The sequence below is a fragment of the Sus scrofa genome, chromosome 10 (assembly GCF_054392235.1).
Source record: "Sus scrofa isolate SSC_HxYL_T2T_F1_AM1 chromosome 10, Sscrofa_HxYL_maternal_Yorkshire_Landrace_v2.0, whole genome shotgun sequence".
Classification (NCBI taxonomy): Eukaryota; Metazoa; Chordata; class Mammalia; order Artiodactyla; family Suidae; genus Sus; species Sus scrofa.
Window position 1 is genome coordinate 76,055,096 of NC_139392.1, and position 16,554 is coordinate 76,071,649.

The 16,554-nt window shown below is 46.4% G+C and overlaps 1 protein-coding gene across 1 annotated transcript in view; it reads right to left on the bottom strand.

Moving 5' to 3' along the window:
* Window positions 1-13,283, bottom strand: part of GAD2 (glutamate decarboxylase 2) — a 76,419-nt gene extending 63,136 nt beyond the window's left edge. The window contains 7 exon segments of the mRNA NM_213895.3: window positions 910-1,025; window positions 5,276-5,388; window positions 5,939-6,029; window positions 10,701-10,934; window positions 11,858-12,007; window positions 12,202-12,261; window positions 12,941-13,283. Coding sequence (NP_999060.3) covers window positions 910-1,025; window positions 5,276-5,388; window positions 5,939-6,029; window positions 10,701-10,934; window positions 11,858-12,007; window positions 12,202-12,261; window positions 12,941-13,016 — 840 coding nt within the window. The 5' untranslated portion in view covers window positions 13,017-13,283.
* Window positions 13,284-16,554: the final 3,271 nt, after the last annotated feature.

The window sequence follows — 16,554 nt, forward strand, 5'->3', positions numbered from 1 at the left end:
AAGTGTTAGTAGAGACATTAACTCTTTGAAGGTCATGGAAGGAATGTGAAGCACCATTTCCTGGAGCCCCAAGCTCTCAGCATCCTTCCTGGACAGCAGCAGAGCAGCAGCAGGCAGGAGCCTGTGCTTGGCTGAGAGATCAGCCAGAGATGAGATATGACAGATGACTAGACCATTTCTCTACAGTAATAAAACCTCCATTTAAGTCAGTCAAAGGGTAACACAAAGTATCTCAAGGCACCAAGAGGGCAGAATATCTGATCAGAATTTTCTAACAGAAAGACTGTATTAACAGGACACTTTGGGAGTTCCCATCATGGCTCAGTGGAAACGAATCTGACTACTATCCACGAAGATGCGGGTTTGATCCCTGGCCTTGCTCAGTGGGTTAGGATCCAGCATTGCAGTGAGCTGTGATGGAGGTTGCAGATGCAGCTTGGATCCCACGCTGCTATGGCTGTGACGCTCTGATTCGACCCCTAGCCTTGGAACCTCCATATGCTGCGGGTATGGTCCTAAGAGACAATAAACAAACAAACGAACAAAAAACCAAAAAACCCCACCCAGGACACTTTGGAGTTTTGAGTTACGTAGGCACAGCATTGATGATCCAAATGAGTTCACAGTGACTCTGCCCTCTTTCTTCCTCCTATACCCACATTATCACAGAGAAATAAGTATAGGGATGAGGGGTCAAAGCATCCTGCTTCCTTTTTGTGTGTTTACCTGAATTTCAAAGAGAAAGGCGCTCACCTCCTTGTACCACCCAGCTGATCTCTCCCCTCATTCTCTCCCAAGATGTGCCTTCTGGAAAGAGAAACTCCAGGCTAAAGCATTTCCAAATACCATTCCTTCAACTTGGGTTTTACAGGATATAACCTTAAACTTGGGAAGAAGGTTAACACTTACATGCTCAGAGGTGAAGGCAATGAGCCTGGGAACAGCGGCCATCCCTTTCTCCTTGACCTCAGGGAACATCTTAAAGCGTGCAATCAGCATGGCGTACATGTTGGATATGGCTCCACCTAGAGGCAGAGCAAAAACAGTTACCTTTTTAGGCATTGCCAACATCATTTCACAGGCAAAGAACGTTTCTTATTTCCATTGATCTAGAGTCTTCCCTGGACACAGGAGAAGACCTTCTTATTGGCTATCCTTTGAGTTGAATCCTCAGACTCAGAGGCACTAACCAAGACAGTCTGGAAAAGGAACATTCAGCCCAATCCTAGGATGGATGCCAGCTTTCCACACCCACTTCTGTTACTAGGGTCACTGCAGTTGATTTTGCTTTTGCTGGGGGTCCTTTGAAGAGGTTTTAAGAACATAAAAAGTGTTGCCTCCTTCTCAGCTTGCAAGTGTGGTCATTCTGCATTAGGGCTATGAAAATCTTACTTATATCCTCATAAAGAAGACATTTCTTTTCATTTCAGCTCATGCAATGCCTTGCACTTGGATTGGGAATGATCCTTAGCTATCAGTGATGTGGCCTGTCAGCAATTCTTACAGGGGGAGGATAAACATCCAAGCCTATTTCATCATACTTAACTTTCAATTCCCCCCAAATGGTTCTTCCCTTTCAAAGACATCATGAAAATGTAATAGTTAAAATTTCATAATTATAGGAACACACACAACTAAGGGAATTTTAAGCCCATCTTGAATAACTTTTCATGTATCATCCTAAGACAGCCAAGGACTTCATATCATAAGATTAGTATCTTACAAGCAGAGTCTCATTTGACAAGCAAAGAAAAGAAAGCTTCTCCCCAGGACTGTTGGAAAGTTTAGAATTTTTGCTATCCAGGTAAATGACAGACGGCTCTGAATGCAAATGAACATACTAGTGTGGGAGTTGTGAGAATCTGAGGCAGAGTGAAGACATAACCTGCCTCCCACCCAAAGGGGGACGTGCCTGGGCTCTGCCATGACATGAGTTCCCTTCCCTTCTGGTGCCTGTGGAGCAGGAGGGTTCTCTGTGCCAAGATGGATGGTGCACACGGGGCTGTGATCTCTGTCTCATGACCCCTGGGCTCTGATGCCAACAGGCAGCCTGGCCCGGAGTAGTCATCACCCAGAGCCTGGCTCCATCATCAGTCAAAATGAGGGTAATTCCTACCTCTTCTGGACACCAGAGACATGGGATAAAGAGAATCCAGGTTGGGCCTGCTCTGAGAAGATACCCTGTCTAAAAGGCTGACTGTGTAGGATGCTGCTGGGCAAGAGACCAGTGGCTTTTTTTTTTCTTTTTTTCTTTTTAGGGCCTCACATGCAGCATATGGAAGTTCCCAGGGTAGGGGTAGATTTGGAACGGCAGCTGCCGCCCTGCACCACAGCCACAGCAACTTGGGATCTGAGCTGCATCTGTGGCCTACACCACAGCTCACGGCAACAACAGATCCTTAAGCCACTGGGTGAGGCCAGGGATCGAACCTGCATCCTCACGGATACTAGTTGGGTTTGTTACCGCTGAGCCACAGTGGGAACTCCCACAAGACCAGCTTTTGAAGGAAGTTCCACTCTAGCTCATGGTTCCTCAATCCTGGCACTCAGGGGCATTCTGGGCTGGATAATTCCTGGTGCTGGGGCTCTCCTGGGTATCCCTGGCTTCTACCATCAGATGTCAGTAACACTAACGCCCTTCCTCCAACTTTTGGTTGAGTTGTAACAACAAAAAATTTTGCCAGACACTGACAAAGGTTCCCCGGAGGGCGCAAAATAGCTCCCAGGTGAGAAGTGCTGCCCTGGCTCTTTTCAGAGAGGCTTGGGGGGAGGGGGGAAGGAAGGCAGAAGAAAAAGGGTAAGATGGACGTGAACAAAGTGTGCCTCACCAGACACCTATCCAGGAAGTTTTCAGCTCTGGCCTGCTCTTCACAGCTCACTCTCCATCTAAAGGTTCATCCCCCGAGAGAGATGAGGAGACTTCTGGGTCTCTGACAGAGCAGACTGTGTTGTGTGACACAGGCAGGAGGACCGATGCATATGCCCTAGATGCTCTTATTTCCTAGGAACCTTCCAGAGAAAGGGTGCAAGAACAAGCCCGGAAATGTTCTGAACATCCTGTTAGCCAGGAAAAGGTCTGTAACTGAGCTTTCCTTTTTTCCCCTCCTTCAGGACTTGCTGAGCAGTGGTGTGCTCCAATTTCCTCTGGCTCTCAGGTGGGGGTGACACCCCACAAACAGATTTCTTCTAGAAGTCTCAAAGGCCTTTCCATGAAGCACGAAGCCTTTGGATACTATAGATGGAGGTGTAAGGGAAACTGGGCTGAGCTTTTCAAGTCATAGACCTACCTCTTCATGTTTGGTCCCAGCCAATGGGACTTTCAGATCTCAGGTCAAAGATGTGTGATTTCCCCTATATCCACCCCTGAAATCAGAAGCCCTTCCCCCAGGAACAGGGCTGGATGCTACCTGGAGAGGCATCCACTAGCAAGTGAGGATGCTGTGACCCACCTCGTATCTGTGATGCCTTGTAGAAAGCAGAGCAAAACAGGTTGCCAGTGACCTTTTCTTCTGTCCCTCCCCGCTTTTGCAATGTCTGCATTACACTGTAGCCTGGCATCTATGGTTTCCATCTTGGAGTTACAGCATATGGGTCTTCAGGATCCAAGGAAGAAGCCCTAGGATCGAGCTAAGTCTTTTCTACCTGATCATTCCCCTCTGATGAAGGTGGCAGCCCAAAGTCCCACCTGGCTTAGCAGAACTGCCAAAGAGGATTCTTCCTTGGGGTGATTTTTTTTTTTCCTCTGAGGCAGATGGGTACCAAGACCAGCCAGGTAAGTTAGGCCTGACCCATGCTCCTTCAGTCAACTTTTCAGGGTCAAGAGAAGCAGCTATTCTCTTCTCATCTCTAAGAACCATTAGAAGAGAGACAGAGGTGCTCCTTGTGTCCTCAGGGACCGCTTAATCACACAACCAACCTTACGAGAGGAGGAAGAATAAAGGTAGAAGCAATGCTCATCTCTGAACCCTACTGGTTCCTCATGAAAAATACCTTAAGAGCATCAGTTCCTGCTAACAACGACAAAGCTCCCTCAAAAGGGGATGGACTTCCAAAAGAACACTAAGTACTCAGTTCCTTATAAAATATAACTAGCTTAAAATTCATCACAGCTGGTGTGCAATGACTTACAAAAAAAGGGCAAATTTTCCCTTTCATTTAACACATTTTCCTTCAGCACCTGAAAACATATGCTATATCTTTGAAAACAGAAAATAAAATAGCCGACCTGAGCTTGTGGATAAAGCTGATTATGACTTGGCCATTGTTACTCATCATTTCTTCCTTCGGCCGTTTTATTTTCTCTCTCCCTCATATCCCCTTGTCTTTGCAGATGAGATCGCAACCTGGCCTTTGCTACGCCTGACACAGCAGCACGAGAGGCTCTGGCTTCCCCAGCAGGGCTGGTCTCAGTGTACGGAGCCCCAGGGCAGCGACGCCTGATGACCTCCCTCCCGCCACTGATGAGGTGATGGTCTGTACACCAGGCTTCTTGTCCGCGGGTCAGTGACTCTCTTCCCACCGCCTTCCTAACTTCTCTTTCTTCTCTGCATCAAACCAAGGTCACATACACAGACCTGGGTACCAAGGGCAGGACTTTCTGTCTCAAGGTGATTATCTTGGCTGGAAAAGGTGTAAATAATAGAGCTTCGAATGCAAGGGCCGGTGATAAAAGGCAGAATGGCAAAGATGGAAGGCATCATAAAGAGGAAAAGGAAAGCCTCTTGAAAAAATCACCACTCTCTTTTTTTTTTTTAGCTCTAAGAAATTGTCTCCCGAGGCCCTCTCTACCCCCTTGAAAATAGGGTAGATCAGCTTCCCTGCTTGCTACTTGAAAGGGACAGGGTACAGAGGCTCTCTCAAGTAGACCTTCCTTGTTGTGCACCCTCACACAGAGAATCTTTATTAAATGAAGCTACCCTGTTCTTTTCACGGCTTCTTGGGGGTGTGAAATCCCCTTATTCCTTAATTCCCTTACTAGGAATCTTTATTCCTTTGCTCCACATGATCCATACATCTTGTATGTAGTACTAGGTCAACACCATGGCTGACTATGCTCTTTGGGAACACAAACAATTAATATTCAAGCATGGTGATAGTTGGCTTGGAAGCGTGGGCAACAGTCTCGTATACTTAATCACATTCATTCTTTTGATCAACATATAGCCTATTGAACCTCAGCAGAAATACAGATGAGACATGTAATCATTTCTATGTTCAAAACAAGGCATAACATATCAGAAGAAAAAACACAAAGAAAGGTTGAAATATCCTATACCAGGAGAAAATATCCCATCGCCAGAGCCCCCAGGCCAGCCAATGATTTCTCTCATTTTCTTTAGCGTGACATATTCCAAAAGCACAAATACCGGAGCAATTTCATAGGTGAACCTGAAATGTAGTAATGGCCACATTTTAGGTATGTCACTCAAAGAAATAATTCATCATTACAATATCTACAGAACGATTTCCTTTTTCAAATGCTACATTTACAAATGTTACAATTATAGCATTGAGCAGAGAGAAAATTATGTCTTCCAAAAGGTTTGGTCAGTTTTCAATCATCCTAAAGTCAAGAGCTTCAATTATTGGCCTAAGGCCCAAGGGTCGTTTATCATAGTGAATAAACACATTGCAGAGTAACAATATTACACTATTTAAAAGAAAACATCTGGTCCCATTTCTCTTTTATACCATATGAAATTATAAATCCAACATGCAAAAAAAAGTCCCCTTTGTGTTTAAAACATGATGTTGACTGCATGAAAGATATATCAGGGCTATTTTAAGCCAGAGAGAACATCCATATTCTTCTGAAGTTCATATCACTATTTTATGGGCTACTTAACTAAAAGAGATTTTTCACGAGAGGTAGACTAAAGACTATGGAATCCCCTTAATAATTACCCTGGGTTACACAAAAACACATTTAGCGACTTACATATTAGTGTTTGCAGTTGATGTCAGCCAGTCTGCTGCTAATCCTACCATATCCAGTCCAGTAGAAAGCTGATTGAAATATCTGGGATGCCCTGAATTAGATGGGACACCAGGATCAGAATGAGTCCAGTGAAAATAAATGCCTCTGAAACACATGATTTCTCTAGATAAAGAACCTTCAAAGATCCTTCAGTAATAGGAAACCCATACTCAGAAACACACACTCACACACACACCCAAAGGAGTATTTCCTTTAGGAATAAAGACTATTTTAGGGTTTGATATTTCTTAAAACTCATTCTAAAAATCTTCCTTTAAACATATCTTATAAAAAATAAACATGGCCTGCAATGTGGATGCTAGTTTATTTTCCAGCTTTCTTTCAACACATTTGCAAACTCATATATATGCTGGTGCAATCCAAAGCTATTCAAAGACAGGCCACTTCTTGTTTACACTCGTGCTGCTAAAAAATCCTTTTTCACTGACATTATTCGGGGAATCAGTTGTATACCATGCCATCTGTCAGACATGCCAACATTCATAGTAATATCAGTGACAAATGGCTGACGATCAGAAAAGACAGGGCAAAAATGAGAAAATAGGACACTCTGCTGAGTGATTTGCTCTGGATTCAAGGGTGATGACTGTCTAAAGACGGCACGAACAAACCTAATTCTTGTCAATTCTTTTCTGTCCGAACATTTGACCATAAACAACAGAGCTCCTTCACAATTGCAATTCAAAATAAAAAGCCAAATACAGTTAACTGTCTTGTCAACAAGACACACTCAGGTATATTCAGTGGACACATCAGTCCATTAGCAAGGCTTATCTAATTAACTTCTGGATTCCTCTAAAACTCTCTAAAGGGGCTGACACCCAAATACTCCTGAGGCCATTATTTAAGGTGTGAAGCTCTCATTAGAATTCCATTTCCTTGCCTTGCCCCACAAAAGCCTATCTATAAATCTGTGATTTGTTTAGTGGCAAAAATTTTGGAAGATTAACAATTATGGAAATAGCTTCTGATAAAAAGGCATCCGCCACTTACTGGACACCTGTCTGAAGCCTGGGGATGTGACAGTCTTTCACGCCAGCTTGGACAAAACAAGATAAAGGAAGGCAATGGGGAAAGCAGAGACAAAAGTCAACACAAAGCTTATCTCAGGGACAGGAGTGCTCTTATCAGCCTCCGGCTTGTGGCTGGACAATTAGACACTGAGAAAAGATAGGGGCTGGGACAGAGCACATTTTAAAGAGATTGGGTTTTGTGCAGCTCCCGCTCATTCTCTGGCATTGTTTTACCTCCCTATGGCCCTGCAACAGTGCGCTTCCAGCTTTTTGCTCTTTTTCAGGTCCTCTGATGTTGCCCCTGTCAATTTCCGCATCCATGGAAAGGGAAAAAGCCTTCCTCACTGTGGCTGCGCTGCTGCCTGGAACAGCCCTCTCCTCCTCTCTGCCTCATTGACTCCCCGTTTCATTAGCGCTCACAGCTGAAATCAGAGCTGCCTTCTCCCTCCTGATGCCCGCCCATTTCTCTTTCCCTGAGCTATTTCTTTGAACCGAGGAAATTAAGAAGGATTAGCAAATCTATCCATTCATCAACTCTTCTAATTCATGTGCATTTTCTGGATGAATTTTCTGGTACTTATTATCACATAAACTCTATGGAAACTTCGGCATGAAGCCTTCTGCAGAAAATTGAGAGGGCTCCTAAAGACGTGCGTTGGGAGACGCTTTAGTTTTCTGTTCTGGCTCCAGCTTATCAGAAGGTCAATTCACCCTGAAGACTACCTTTGGGAAACTGTGGAAAGAAGTTTGATGCTTCAATTGCTTGGCTTTCTTCTTCTGTATTTTGACCTTGGTCTATTTCACCTGAACCTCTCCTATCTCAAAATTTTAATTCACTAATAATGACATGGAAGGATGCATGTCTCCCTCTCATGAGGGAGACACCATGGCAGTTGGGAACAACATGTCCTTTTGATTTTCTGCAGAAATATTATATTTGCTCTCTTCTCACAAACCTACAGGTTGCCAGCAAATCCAGGTAGGGTTCCCTGAGACCTGTCTTGGAGCCTGCCTGCTGCTGTCCTAGCTGCCTGGCATCCAGCTACTGCTGCCGCCCCCACCCGCCCTGTGCCGCGAGCGCCCCAACTGGAATCGAGTGGCCACTGGCTGCGCCAAGAGAGAGGAGTTTGAAACGTGAGATTAGAGCCGCTCCTGCCTCTGCAACACTCCCTACAGATCAGCAAATGAGCCGAGAAGGATGCAAGACTCTCTGAACAACCAGCCTGAGGCAGCTCTGACCCTGGTGTCCAAAGTCCTTTGGGAAGGGATCCCAATGTGGTCCAGGCCATCTCTCTGGACCAGCAACACATACCCAAAGACTTCCCCATTTACTGATCGACGATTCAATTCCTTTGTCTGATGGTTGGGCTCAGAGATTCGAGACAACATTAAGCCCTCCCTGCTTCCCCTATCCCCACCCCAAATACCACCACCACCACACCTAACAACTCCAACAAACGTTAATTATTCCAGAATTCTATCACTCTCTGCACTTTTTAGTTTTCTGTTCCAACATTTCTTACAGAGATAATTTTAGCAATGCATGAAGAAGTCCCCATTGCCCCTCACTCCTCTCTAAACCTAGAGACCAAGAGGAAATTAGGTTAAGAACTCTCAGAAGCAGATGAAAACATACATTTTATAAAAGAATCTCCTGAAGAGCATTAAAATGCCTAATGGTAGCAGTTGTGGTAACTGCTTCACAGACTCTAAATAGTACTAGCAGTCAAATATAAGTTATAGTATGAAACCTCTAAACATGCCAGTCAAAAAGGAAGGTGACTGATGTCAATTATTTGAAATGCTACTGGGGGTGAAGAGAAAGACCAGAAGACTACATATGTTATGAGTAATATTGCTACCAAATTAATATTGATGTGCCTTGGTTAGAAATCTTACTTAACCATTTTTTTCTAAACTTTAAATGAAATGAATTATAGCTATACTGACCAATAGTTTCATAAGCATTATGGAAAAATCTAAGTATTGAATTAGTCCATCTTTTCCTATACTAAATGGAACAGTGACAGGCAGAAATATTACCTTCATTGACCTGCAATTCCCATTATCTTAACTCTTTAAATTGCATTTCAGACACCACCAGCTTTTAAGCATGAAGATGTGAAACATTTTTATAGATTCTCTTTGGTTTGGTAGCAATAAAAATAACAGGTAGCAATTTACTGTTAACATATTTAAATAGTAGGTCGGGGAATAGGTCAAACAAAAATGAATTAAACACATTGTTCCGGTTTGCACCTGCAGATATATGAAAATCTAGAAGAAAAAACATCTCCAATGCCTAGTACATATATCATGTGGATTCTCTGTGAACATAATTGAGGATGAAATTTAAAAAGCCTTCAAAAATTGTACTCCACAGACTGAATCTGATAGAAATATCCATGTTAAATTCTTTTCCCTATGCATCTAATCCTAAGTCTGTAGTTTCATAAAAGTTGATAATAATAGAACAGAAAACCAATTTCCCAAGGCTTCTATGCACATCTTTCCTCTCTGTCAGTATAAAGAATGTGCAAAAACAAAAATCAAAAAATAAACAAAAAACAAAAAAAGGGCTAAAAGTCACAAGCAAACGTTTTTAAAATTTGTTGTTAATTAGAATGATGCTGCTAATTCATCAAAGAAAATGATCGCGTTTCCAGGGTAATTAATACTTTGTGATACTTTACATATTTATTTGTTAGCAAATCTTTTGAAGGCTATAAATCAGCCTAGATCCTCAAGGTCTTCCCTCCCCCCCGAATTCATTCATACTCATTTTTATTGCTTTAATGAAGTGTAGTGCCACCATCGATCAGGATGATTAGAGGAAAAGTAGAAAAGGAAGGGATAATCATGACCAGGGGAGATGAATCGCTGACTTTGTGTAGATAAAATGAAAGCTTAAAATGCACCCACATAAGTATTATACCTGGGGCTATAAAATGGGTAGAATATGAAGACTACTATAAAGAAAAAGCAATTAACACAAAATACACAAAAAATGCTTTGTCCCGGAGCACATCGGATTCCCCTCTCTCCCCTTCTGTCTTTATCTTATACACAGAGTGGTTAGGAAACATGCACGTCCTTGTATGACATGGCTGAATTGTTAAGCTAGTTTGTATTGTTTTCTCTTGTGTACATTTCTTTACTAATAGAGCAAACCTGGAGTTCAAATCTGAAGTCCTGGCCATTTGAGATAATGGCAGAATATCCTTCCTCCGGTTCAATGATTACATGGGTCTGTCCAATTTCTGACCATTTCTATGCCGAGGAAATACCAGCACTGCACTGATTTGGGCTTTTGTTTGGACAGTGCCTTTGGTGCTTTCATTTCCAGATTCCCTTTTTTCCTCTATTTTGGGTTGCTTCTGCTGGCCTCTGCTGAAAAATGGTTGATCCTACACCAGTGGTTAATTTTTAAGGCCAAATAGGTGCAATGTAAAATCTGATGCTTTATACTTAGATAACGTTTCTGATAATGTCAGCTTCAAAAGCATGAACAATAATGGTAAAGGGTGCGCTTGATGTTAATTATTCTAATCATGACTATTTTTTTAAATGATGAAAATAACTTTGTAAATTTGAAATTACCACTAACTCCATAAAATAGAAAACATTTTTATAGTAAAAATAAAAACCATAAAAGAAAAGGAGCTTTATTATGTCTGATTGGACAATACCTGTTTTGATTGCATATTTTAGAGTTGTTTGGCAATGCATCAAAATTTCCTCCAAATTTTGTGGCTGGTCTGCTAACTCCCAATTATATTCTTGAAGAAGCTCATTAGGGTAATGGAAATCAATCACTTTGGTTGATCTATCGAAACTTTTCACCACATACTGAAGCAAAATGTCCATAACATCTTGCAGAAATGCCAAAGTGGGCCTTTCTCCATCACACGCTGGTAGCAGGTCTAAAGAATGGAATCAAAATGCCACATTTTAATTTTACAATGAAATTTTCCAGTCAAGATCTTCATCTGAAAATTTCTCGTAGAACCGAGAGATTTTACATGTAAAAAAATCTTCCGGAAACAAAGCATTTTCTTTAAAGGGCAGACATTTTTCAAAGATGAAGGAATGAAAAAGACTATGATTTCTCTCCCTTCTCCGAATTATTTCTTGCATTTCATTTCCTGACTTGTTTGCTTTCTTTTTTCCTGACCGTTTGCCTCCATTCATCTGTGTCACCAGAGCTCCTCTTAAATGTTATTTCTCTGTAAGTCATCTTGAATAATTATGCAAACACTTCAGTTCAGCAATGTTTAAGGAATGCCTTTGGGCAAATCGGGCAAAGTGGAACATGCAAAGTTAGGATCTCTGCCCTGTTATCAAGCCCGCTGTTTACAAAGTCGAGGTGTGTGTGTGTGTGTGCGTGTGTGTGTACACACACGCGCGAGCGCTCCCGCGCCCATCTATTTGGGTAACCGGGAGTGTAAGCTCAAGGGAGTAAAACCTCGGGCAGGCAGGCCTTACATAAATGGTTCTCCAGTTAGATCACATCTATAAATTACTCTTTCGGTCTAAAGACCTACAAAGTCTCAGCAATTTTGAACTGGAAACCTAGTGCCCCGGGCGCCTCCTTGGCCATCAGCAGACCCCAGGGTGAAGTTGGGTGTGCAGGCTGCGCCGGGCCCCCAGAGCCCTCTCCGTACCCGGGCGTCCAGCACCACACACAAGTCGGGGTCTGGGTCGTGGTCGGACCGAGGGGGCAGCTGGAAATTCCCTAAAATATGTTTCTGCCCCCTATCTTGATGCCCAGGGTTAGGCTCTTGGCTCCCAGTGGAGCCGGCCGCGGTGGGCGGGGTGGCTCCGGGGCCCCGCGAGGCACCTCTACCTGTTGCGTGTAGAAACGCATAGTTGACCTCCGCTTTGGGGCAGCTGCAGGGCTTCTGGTTGCAGGCGCAGGTAGCCTTGCGGGAGGTGGTCCGCGGGGGCTGGCTCCCGCCGCTCTCCGCCGGCTTCTCTGCGTCTCCGTAGAGCAGGGCTGGGCAAGGACACGGAGCACCGACCTCAGACAGCCGCCCGCCTGGCTCCCTCGCCCCCGCCCATCCCCAGCCAAGAGTCAAGAATCCCTGACCCTGTTGATGGGATGTGGAAGTGAGAAGGTGGCTTTCCCCACCGCGGGCCCCCAAAGCGCTTGGCCGCCTCCGCTTCCCGCCCCTCTGGTCTGGCACTCACCGCATAGCTTGTTTCCGATGCCGCCCGTGAACTTCTGGGCCACCTGACACCAAGCTCTCGCTGGAAAGAAAGACAGGCAGGAAGATAGCGAGGCAGAAAGAAAACAGCAGAAAGATGTGTGAAATTTCGTTCTTTGTGAACGTCGATACACCCAGGGTCCAGGAAGGGGCTGCCTGGTGCCTGGCACTCTGGGCAGGTGCGGGAGGTGCGCGGGAGCCTGGCGGCCTGGTCTGTCCCGTGGTTCACTGATTTGTTTCCAAAGGAGCAGCCCACACTGCGGGCCTTCACTTGCCTTCCAGGTGTCCCTCGGTTAGAACAAAGTCCCCTTCCTCCTTCCATCGGGCAAGTTTTCCTAGACACCGAGGCTGCCCATTTCCTCGCAGGCTCTCCTTCTAGACTAAGGATTCTTCTCCCCTTCCAGTTTTTCTTTTTCCCACCGCCACTCCGTCCCTCTCCAGGGTCCAGACACCAAGATGGTGGCAGTGCCCCAGGCCCATGAATTCAGCGTCAAGGAGAAGCAGACCGTGTTTGCGATGCTCACCCAGATTTCAGTGAAAAGGGGATAAGCGTCTGAAGGGTTTTTGGTCTCCTAGGTCACCAAGGACCTACCTACCCCCAGGTCAGGGCGAAGCGTCTGAAGTCTCCTGTTGCAGGTGTTAAAAATCTCCTTCGTCTTCCCCGGCCCCGCAAACCTCCGTCCACCCGCAACCTCGCCTCCTGCAGGTCCCGCTTCTCCTACCTGTGCCAGAGTTCTCTGGATCCCCAGAGCCATCTTCAGATCCGAAGGACCAAAAGCCCGAGCCCGGAGATGCCATCAGCGCTGCGAGACCGAAGCAGGACGCCTCCAAGTGCGAACTGCCGGCGAGCTGTCCTCCGCTCGGCCCTGCGCGCGTGCGTGCGTGCGTGTGTGTGTGTGTGTGTGTGTGTGTGGCGGGAGGAGGACGCCGCGCGGGGACCGGGTGGGTGTCACACAGGGACAGGAAACGTGAGTGTCTGCATGTGTGTGAGAGTGCTGGGATTAGAGCTTAGAGACGTGGCAACACTCTGAAAGCTGAAGAGTTGAATAGGGAAAGGAACCAAAGGGTCCTCACAGCCAGGAAATGGGAAAGCACGGAGCGCCCGAGCGATTTTGAAGGAGAGGAAGTCCTACAGGGATAGATGAGGGGGCGGCGGAGGGGAAAAACCTGTAGGGGCGGGGGCTGAATCATGAGAGTGCGAGGCATAGAGTGAGTCCGAGCAGGAGTCAGCCCGAGTGCGTGGGAAGTGTGCAGACGAGCCCCTGGGGAAAGCGCTAAGCAGCAGGGTGCCGGCGCCCCCGCCGGCAGGGGCGCGCTGTCCAGGGTGCTAACGCGGCTGACCTCAGCCTTGGTAGACCAACCAGAGAGACCTTAGTGGGGCGAGAAGGGTGGCCCAAGACAGCCTGTTATTTGCACCGAGAGGCGTATTGTTTGAGGTCTGGTTCCAGCTGCAGAGAAGGAGGCGCAATTCTCGCGCCGCCTTTCTCCAAAAGGGTGCTGAGGTCGCTGTGACCCTGGGAGCTCCGGAGACCGGGCTGGAATCAGGGGCGTTCGCGAGCCTGGGGAGGGGACGGTGGGGGAAGGGTATCTATGCATTGATGGGCTCACTTCAGCTCCTTAGTAGATCCTATGGTTGCCGCACAGTTCCGTGGGGAGCACCATTCCTGAGCTTCAGAGCGCGTGGTCGCCGAACCCACCGTCCAGGTTCTGACTGTCGGCTGGGGAGAAAGACTGCTGATTGAGGCGATTAAAATCCAAATCCATGCTAATCACTGAGGACCTCAGGCAGGCTGAGCAGAGAAATAAAACGAATGGAAGGAAACTTCTTGGACCGGGGCTCGGAAAGGGCAGCCAGAGCCGGCAGGACTGACGACTCACGGGCGTGGGATTGGGTCATTTGGTGACCTTGGTCTGCGGAGGCGTGGAAAGGGCTGGTTGCTTACCTGTCACAAGGATCAGTGCGTGTGTGGGAAGCGTGCACCGATTTTTCAACTAAGCAATCTAAGCTTTCCAAAGGCAGAGAGAAGGCATCGCTGTTGGACCCTAGTTTTAGCGGGCCTCAAAGCAATGACCACCTTTTCCCCCAAGAGAATCTTCACGATGGGGTTGGGTGGGGAGAGACAGGTGATTCGTTATTTCTGAGGCTTGGTAGGAAGAGGTTTTTCCTTTCCTGAGAAAGTTATAATCTCTCGTCTTTTCTCTGCAAGCTGTTAAACAAAGGGAAGGTGCCTTGAGAATCTGGGGCCCGTTGAGTTCTCGCTGCTTTCCCTTCGCAGTCTAGTACACCTTGCAGCTCCTGTGTGAGGGGAGAGAGGGCGAGAAAGGGAAAAGGCTGTGTCCAACCTCCCTCGGAGCGCATTCCTCAGCATCCTGTTCCTTTTGGGCTGGCACTTTTCATTTCCACTGTGTTCACAGGCCGTTCTTTCTCTGTCTGATCTCTGAACCAAGTTACCAAAGCGCCTGCTAAAGCAGAGACCCACGGATCCTCAGCCTTGGCTATCCTCGACCTTTACTTAGGAAGGGTGTCATGGGACCCAAAGCACCCTCATGCAAGCCCAACTCCTGTGCCCCCAGGCGCGGGAAGGCCTGGTCAATTCTGTCCACAAAGCTCTTTCCTCTTCCCACATGCAGCAGCCTGGAGGGGCCCTAGAATCTGCATTGTGGCTGCCGGACCTGGCAGGGATTCGGGGTGGGAAAGGGTGCTGGTTCTGCCTTAGGCTTGTTGGAAGAACTTGCTGCTCCGAGAAGCCTGCGCACCAGGCTGCAGCCCCGCGATGGTTACCAATCTTGGCCTGAGTTCTATCCCTCTTTCCTGCGCTCCTGGCCCCAATGCTTCAGTAGTTCCAGGTAATAACTCCTGGGGTGTAAGGATTTCGTGGTTCGGCCATCCGTGCCGCTGGCAGGGCGGCTCTGCAGCTCCTTCCCCAGCAGTGCAGACAAGAGTCCAAGAGACCTGTTCTTTGTTTAAATCCACACCGAATGCTGCAAATGTTTCAATTCAAGTCAGCAAGCTGGAGTTGCAGAACTTTTCTACGATAGATGAGTGGTCGAAAACAAAAAGGTTCTTTAAAACGAGCGTTTAACACACACACAAAATTGCGAAGAAAGAAACATTAAAATACGAGAGAAAGGTAGAAATCACACCACCAGAATTTAATAGATTAAAAAAGCCTCGATGACTTACACTGTTTAAACTGCATTAAATCTCACAACCCTGGAGAATTTTGAATCTAATGGTAGTACTTACATTTTTTATTTAACACACCCTCTTCAGAGGCACGTGGTATCTGATTTGTCTTTCCTGAACAACAGCCCTCCCTAGACGGCAATTTGCTTTATAAAGACTTTCATTTTGCAGAAGAGCCCACTCCCCCCCTCACTCTGGCTTGGGGTTGGAGATAACAAAAGAGCTCTGGGAGGTAATAATTACAGTCATTAGTTCACAAAGGAGGCAGCCACTGAATGGGAAGGGGAGGAGGGCCAGCGCTAAGGAAAAGCTTTCGAAGGCCCTTCCTCAAATAAAAGGAGCAAGACCCACGCACCAGGGGCTGCCTGACGGGCTGTTTCCTTGGTTGACCTATTTCTTGTCTGTGGTTTACCCAGAAATCGCGTTGCAGGTCTGCTAAAGAAGAGCGTCAGGTTCAAGTTTCCCTTGTGTTGTCTTTGTGCTTAAGTATCTCAAAGGACAAAGAAGAAAAGACGGAAGGAGGAAAAAGGAGAGAAAACAAAGAAATTCAAAAGAAAAAAGGAAAACGTAAACATTGCAACCTTTCACCATGCATTTGCTATTCTTTTCTAGTCCCATTTAAAAGGGGTTGTGTGTGGATTTTAGGGAGGGGCCCAATTGCCTCCCTATCCAGAAATCGGCAAGCTGCCAGGGCTGTAATCTGCAGAGGCCACTCAGGGAGCTAGGATTGGAGGAGCCTGACAATGAAACAGAGGCTTTTTCTCTTGCTCCTAAGGTATCTTGGTGACGGGTGGATGGATAGGTAGTGGCAGAGGGGGATGGGAACCTTGGGGTATAGGTACCCTTCCCCCTTCTACCCCCATCCTCCTGCAGTGCTGGTTTCATGGATGCCTGGGCCAGGTCCAGCCTGCAGCCTGTCCCATCTGTGCCATGGGTCTGCACCACTGAGGTGGCTCCTTTCTCCAGGTTCCAACCCTGGGTGGAGGCCTTGGTGTGAACCCAGGTTAAGGAGCAGAGCCTGAGTCCGCTTGGCCTCAAAGCTCAGCCCTCCCCTCCCCTCATGTGAGTCCCCTTAGCAAAAAAAAAAAAAAAAAGAGGTTGTAATAGTCACCACTGGGGACCTTTCAGTGCTCTCTGGATTGGAGAAAA